Source organism: Monodelphis domestica, chromosome 1 (genome assembly GCF_027887165.1).
Source record: "Monodelphis domestica isolate mMonDom1 chromosome 1, mMonDom1.pri, whole genome shotgun sequence".
Lineage (NCBI taxonomy): Eukaryota > Metazoa > Chordata > Mammalia > Didelphimorphia > Didelphidae > Monodelphis > Monodelphis domestica.
In genome coordinates this window covers 187,762,799-187,769,745 of record NC_077227.1, presented here as the reverse complement: position 1 = coordinate 187,769,745, position 6,947 = coordinate 187,762,799, and the positions used below count along the sequence as shown (strand labels likewise).

The following is a 6,947-nucleotide window of genomic DNA, read 5'->3' as shown; positions in this document are numbered from 1 at the left end:
TCACCTTCAATGTTTATTATAAAAAGGACTAAAGAATCCTGCCAGCCTTTTCAGCTATGTTCAAACATACAAGGTGAGGCATAAACCCAACAAGAAGCATTTTTCTTTTAAAATTAAGTCGAATTATAGGATTTGGAATCAGGAAGGGCATTAAAGATCTTTTAGTCTAAACTTATTTTCATAAGGGAAATTGAGACCCAGAAACATTACTTCTGTATGTTCATTTTACACAATGGAGAACCTAGGTTCTCTGCCCCTAAACCAGTGTTCTTAGATGTATCAATACTCACAAGTCTTTCCAAGCCCCCCCACCAGAATAAGAAAGCCCATACACAGCCTTCACAGTTTCCTCAACTGCTTCTTTTTTTAATAAACAAAATTTTATTTTCTCATGCTCCCACCTCCCTCAAAGGGGACCTGGGGGGAATTTCTTGAAACAACATGCAGGGTTGACTCCCCCAAAATCCTTCATTGACGAAACGTGTCCTATTCTGCATCTTAAGTCTCTCCACTTTTCTAAGGAGGAGTATTGGTAGCATACTCTATTCTTGGTTCTCTGGAATCAGGGTTAATCATTTTATTGATCAGAATTCTTAACAATTCTTAAGTTTATTTCGACATTAGAAGAGTTCAGAAACACCCATTCTCCCTGCCTCCCCCCACAAATACACACACTAGAGCACACGTGCTCAAACACACACCGCTCTGAGTCTTCATTTGAAAAAGTTATGCCTCTCCCGGAAGCCAAGAAGCTCAAAGATTGGGATGCCTAATCGAGCTTTTCCCATTTCCCCATCCCTATTTTCTTTTTCTTTCTCTCTTTTTCTTTGTCCAAGTCCATCGGAAGGAGCCCCCAACTCTTCTCTGTTTAAAGGTTGGCTTTTTGCACATGCTCAGTTATTTGGAAGGATGTGGGCAACCCCCCCCCCAACCCCGTCATCCATCCAGCCCCCTGTCCCCATCCCCCCACCCTTAGCCCGAGATTCTGGTCAGTTTGGAGAGGAAGGAAACGACACTTGAGAGCACTGGACGCTACCCAGGACTCTGGCATATGGCTCTGACGTGGTGGTCCTTTTCCCTTAGGAGCCTTTCATAGGGAGGCAGAGATTACATAAAGAATTGGAGTGAAGCCCACTTCCCCTCCCTTCTGGCACCCTCGGCGGCTTTTGTCCCAGGCAGAGGTCGAGGCGAGAGGGAGAACCTTAGGTGAAGGAGGGAAGGTGCTGGGTTGGCCATGTCCCAAGTAAAGAAGAATATAGCATCCAAAAAATGTAAAGGAGTTTGCGGGCTGGCGGGTAGACAGACCAACAGAAGGGAGGGGCGGGGCGAGGAGCTGTAGCCCCGCCCCGGGATGGAAATAAAGGAGCAGCACTCCGCCTCCGGCGAGTTAAGAAGCCAAGCCCTCAGCCTGAGGATAGACACGGTGGTTGCAAGCTCGTCCTGTGCTCCATTCACTTTAGAAGAACCATGGATTACAAGTGTGCTCTTAGGGAAGAGACGGCGCGGCTGGTAACTGACTACCTGGAATATTGTTGCCGGAGGGAAGGCGTCCAGGAGCTGCCGGCCCCTACCCCTGCTGCAGCTACACTGCGTTTGGTGTCGAGCGAGCTCCGCCAGATTTACCAGGACTTCTTCGAGTGCGCCCTGAATCAGCTACTCGACCGGGAACCTGAGCAAGTAATCGTCAACGTAGCGGAGCTCATGGACCGAGGCGAGTTCAACTGGGGCCGGGTGGCGGTGCTAGTGGTTTTTGCCGGGGCGCTGCTGGAGATGGAGGAACTACTGAAAGAGGAGCAGGTACTGCAGCTTCGGAGGGAAACGAGCCGGCGTCTGACCGAAAAACTCTGCAACTATCTGGTGGAGAGGAAGGGCGCGTGGCTGCATGAGAACGGAGGCTGGGTAAGGATGGGAGGCATTCTCCCTTTCCCATGGGAGGGAGGACCGATTGACTGCCGGGCGAGGGGAAGAAGCGAACCAGCCTAGCCTGGCCACATGGCCTGGGATGGGACCGGACAGCGGAGGTCAATCCCTTCCCTGACCCAGCCGGCTTACTCACAAAGAGGCACGTCCTTTGCAAACTCCTGAGCAAGGAACGTTCCCCACCCATTTCCATCTCCCCCAGCTCCTAGAGGGAGTGGGTGGGTGGGTGGTCCTATGGGGCAGAACCACGTAGGTGGTCATGGGCTGTTGGAGGTTGGTGGGGTCTTTCCTGTGTGCGGGGTTTCCAATGGTGTGTGGGAGGGGGGAAATTCCATTTCAATTGGACTGGGAAGTTCTGCGTTCCGGCCGCGAGGGCTCTTTTGTGTTGCTATAATTTTTTTTTCTTGGGTTTTTTTAAACCGGATGCTTAGTTTCTTTTGGGCAGGTTCTGAAAGTAAAACTCAGCAATTACTAGACGCTTCTTGTTTTAAGGCAGGGGGACGGAGAGAGGGGTGCTTCTAAAGCAGAAGTGGAGAGAGTCTCGCTTCAGTTCAGTCTATGCTGGGGGAGGATTGGCTGATTGGGTAAAATTTTTGTCTTTGGGTTCCCCCCTGCACACACACACACACACACACACACACACACACACACACAGTAAAAGTACATTAGTTCCACTCTGCCAGGGGCTTTTCTCGCTTGGGGGGGGAGGGGCGGGGAGTTTGGATGATTGGATTAATTTTTGTCTATGGATTCCCCTCCACCCCTCATAGGGAAAAAATGTGGCAGGACTTTTCTTCCACTCTCCCACAGGCTTTTTTGGAAATCCTTATATCGGGTCCAAATGTTTTGCCCATATATGGACAGCTCATGACCAAAAACTTGGAAAATCAGCTGTGGGATGTAATTGGGACTAAGGATTCTAATTTGCGACTTATTCCTCCTCTGCACACAAGAATCAAAGCACTGGAAATCAAATGTTGCCTCTACCTCTTACATTGTGTGACCTTGGGAATCTCCAGATCTATAAAACTGGGGGGTAGTGACTTAATAACGTAGAATCATTTCGCCTATTTAAATGTACCTTCTTCAGGACCCTAGCTGCCTACGCACCGGGTACTTATTTTGGCTTCCGAACCTGACCCCCCTCACTCCCAAGCTATTCTTCTCTCCAGTTCTTGACCAAAGGACTAAAAGGAATAAGCTTTGGCCAACATCTTTAGGGACTCATTCATACACCACCCACCCCCAAATCGAGCAAAGCTTGGATGCCCAAGAGCCAGTCAAACTCCTACCTGAGAGTCAGAACACCTGGTTCAATTCCCACTTATTAGCCACAGCCTCCATAAACCAATTCCCTCACCTTCTTTGCTCACCTGTAAAGTGAAGGACTTGAAGGCAGCTAAGATCCCCTTTAGTTCTTGATATTATGTGGATAGATTTATTTCTCCTACTTGTGGCTGAGACTACTTTCAAGTTTGTGTTGGGACTTTCATGTGGGTTACCACCTTTCTTAAAGGTTACCAAAGACACTGGGGGCTGTTGGGGTGATTTTCCTTGACCTATTCTGAATAATCAGAGGTCTTAATTTTTAAAAATCCCCCTCCACCGCCAGGTGCTTTGACTCTAGTCATTTAAAATAAAATAATTAATGAATGAATACAAAATCTAAATATATATATATGTGGTGTTGCCAGGAAACTAGGGAAAGGAATCAGAATTTTATATATTTCTCCTACAGCTAGGTTCCAAGCACTTTACAAACATATCATTGGATCATTAAAACAACCCTGAAAGGGGAAGTGCTGTTATTATCCCCATTTGACTCTTGAGGAAACTGAAACAAACAGGTTGTGACTTGCCCAAGGTCAATAGCTAAAAAGTGGCTGAGGCTGGATTTGAATTCTGGATTTTTTGATTCCAGGTCCATTGTCCCTAAGGGGGAGGGGAGTACTTTTAATACTAAATCCTCTTCATCCAACATCCTTTTTAATTGGGGAAACTGTCAGCATTTAGCATTTTACTGGAATTTGCTTTAAAAAAGGTTGTTGGAAAAATCAAATGTGACACTTTGCCTACACATTAAGGGTGTGGGGGGAACCATTTTTATTGGTTATTTGACAGAAAACTGTATAAAAAGCAAAGTTTTGTCAAAAGAATGTCAAGTAAAACTTGTTTGTGCAAACCCCTCTACCCAGCAAAGTTAAAATGCAACCATCTGGAGTTTAATTACTGTCACTTCCGATTATCCTGAATCGAGATGGCTGGAGCCAGCTTTAGCCTCTCAAAAGAGTCAACTGGGAATCTTAACCTGAGGAACTTCAAAATAGCCTTTGTCTTTTGTCAGAAACACATATAAAATTTGATAATGAGTAGTTCTTTCTAATCACACTATTTCTGGTACAAATAACAGCATTCAGTGGAATCTCTCTTTTCCTCCACTTTTCTATCCAGATACTAAGCAAGGATGTAGTCATTCTTTTAGCACTTTGGGACAGCTAGATGGCACAGTAGAGTGTTAGATTTAGAGCCAGGAAGACCCAGCCTGAGCAAGTATCTTAACCTCTTTAATGTCCTAAATTGGGGAAAGGGGTTGGTAATACTAGTGTCAATTTTCCAGGGTTATAATGATTAACAAATGAGAACTTGTAAGTTTTGCAAATTATTATTAGCTTGGTCATTTCTCTTTATTTCATTACTTTTTTGCAATGGTGACTTTTAAAAATAATTCCAAATAGTATTAAATTCCCCATAACCAAAGAAGCATCTCTAATACAGGTATATAATCTTTTATATAGAACAAACACACATTAATTTTCAACAAATATTGAGCTTTAGAACCAAAAAAGCTTGGATACAGGAATAGTAATGTTGACCTGAACAGCTAAACTATTCTGAGTATTATAAATATTCAAATCAACTAAAAGGACCTGTGAAGGAACATGTTACCCACCTCCAGAAAAAAAAATTGCTAAATAAAAGATTGCATAATATGATTTTACATGTATACATATCTGGGTCAAATAATTTCCTTTAGTGTTGGGTGGAAAAGGGAGGGAAGGAGCCAGCCCAAAATTTAACATGTAGCAAAAAAAAAAATTAATATAAAAAAATATATATTGAGCCTTTTTTAGAGGAGCTGGGGGATATAGACTAAATTGAACAAGTGGTTATTAAAATGCCTACTTTGTTGGAAAGTCTGAAATAATCAACATTTTTTCTTCTATTCCATCCAGACTGGCTTTCACCACCACTTCGAAAAAAGGCAATCTCCTCCACCAAGTGACTCAAGTAATAATACACTGTGCTGCATAATGGCAGCAGCAGCAGGATTTGGACTAGTGGGATTAGCTCTTTTATTAGTCGTACGATAATGGATTTTAAACTGTTTATACCAGTCTTGGAAGCAAAGACCTAAGATTTGGAAGAGGACCAGGTGCAGAAGACAGAATGAGTGACCTACAGTTTAAGACTATAAAAGCAGGAAGAAGCAATTGGGTGAACATGAACAAGTAAACAGATGAACAGAACTGTTAAAGGAGCATTTGAAAATGTGTATCTTTTAGTTTTTGATAAGAATGAGTCATCTTAAACATTGCCATAAAAACTGATGTCTTCAGCCACTGCTCCCACCCACCCACCCACTCACGACCCATTCTCCTTATAAACTGGTTGGCTGTTCAAAGGCTTTTGTGGAAGGGGATTTGAAATGTTGGTACTTTCCTTTTTGTAAAAGCAGTTTATGGTGTGTTTTGTAAGGTGATGGAGGAAAGCCTCATGTCTTATCTAAGATTTCAAATGCTTTTAATAATGGGTATCTGATACCTTTCCTTATAAAGTATTGGATGGCTACAGTTTAGTAAATAGTTCAAAGTCCTCTGAATTCTGGAATTCCTGGGGTCTCTGTCTCAATAGATCTTAATATATTTTCAAAGTATTTATCACTTCAGTGTAGCCTCTTTTTTTATTCATTTTAATGAGTTCTATTAAAATCATTTTCTTATTAAGCATATTGTGTTTTTTAACTGACTTTCTTAAAATACTGTTTCTTTTGTTTAAGATCAATTTTATTTTTAATTCAAAATGATCTCCCTCCCTCTCACCTCCATTAAGAAAGTAAGAAATACAAACCACAAATAGGTAAGTTTCTATAGGCAATCCTCTTCTTTAGAAGTTATGATGATGGGGCAGCTGAGTGAGCAGTTGACAAACAATTCCATTGGGTTATATTCATATTATCACTCAAAATCTATTTCTATATTAATTTTATAGTAACCTTTTAAAACCCAAACTCCAAATTATACACCCCTATAAACAAATGATAAATCATATGTTTTCCTCTGGATTTCTACTCCTACAATTCTTTTTTTAGATATGGATAACATTCTTTCTCAAAAGTCCCTCAGAATTGTCCTGGATCGTTGCATTGCTTTTAGTAGCAAAGTCAGTCATATTTGATCATCCCACGATGTTCCAGTTACTGTGTATATAATACTCTCCTGGTTCTGCTTCTTTCATTCCACATCAGTTCATAGAGGTCATTCCAGTTCTTATAGAAATCCATTAATTCCTTATAGCATAATAGTATTCCATCACCAACATATATCACAATTTCTTCACAGCCATTCCCTAATCAAGGGACATTCCCTCATTTTCCAATATTTTTGCCACATCAGAAAGCACAGTTACAGATATTTTTGTACAAACAAATCTTTTCCCAATTTTTAAAAATCTCTTTGGGATACACACCTAGTAGTGGTATTGCCTGATCAAAGGACATGCATTCTTTTAAAGCCCTTTGGGCATAAATGAATTAATCTCTTGCTTCACAACTAGGGTGGTATGTAAATCAAGGCCAATAACACTTGACTTTCACACAGATGCAGGAGAAAATACTTAGACATGTTTAAGAGTCTGTCTGAAGATAGTGTGGCCTTTAGTAACCAAGTGAAAAGCAAAGGAGGTTCCTTCAAAGATTTTTAATGGGTTATTTAAAATCCAAATGAAAGTTTAGTTGATACTATTCAATC

At 41.8% G+C, this 6,947-nt stretch overlaps 1 protein-coding gene across 1 annotated transcript; it reads left to right on the top strand.

Moving 5' to 3' along the window:
* Positions 1 to 1,013: 1,013 nt before the first annotated feature.
* Positions 1,014 to 5,924, top strand: BCL2L10 (BCL2 like 10). The gene is made up of 2 exons (XM_007479962.3): positions 1,014 to 1,899; positions 5,154 to 5,924. The coding sequence occupies exons 1-2, from the start codon at positions 1,468 to 1,470 to the stop codon at positions 5,289 to 5,291; spliced, it is 570 nt and encodes a 189-aa protein (XP_007480024.1). The 5' UTR covers positions 1,014 to 1,467; the 3' UTR covers positions 5,292 to 5,924.
* Positions 5,925 to 6,947: the final 1,023 nt, after the last annotated feature.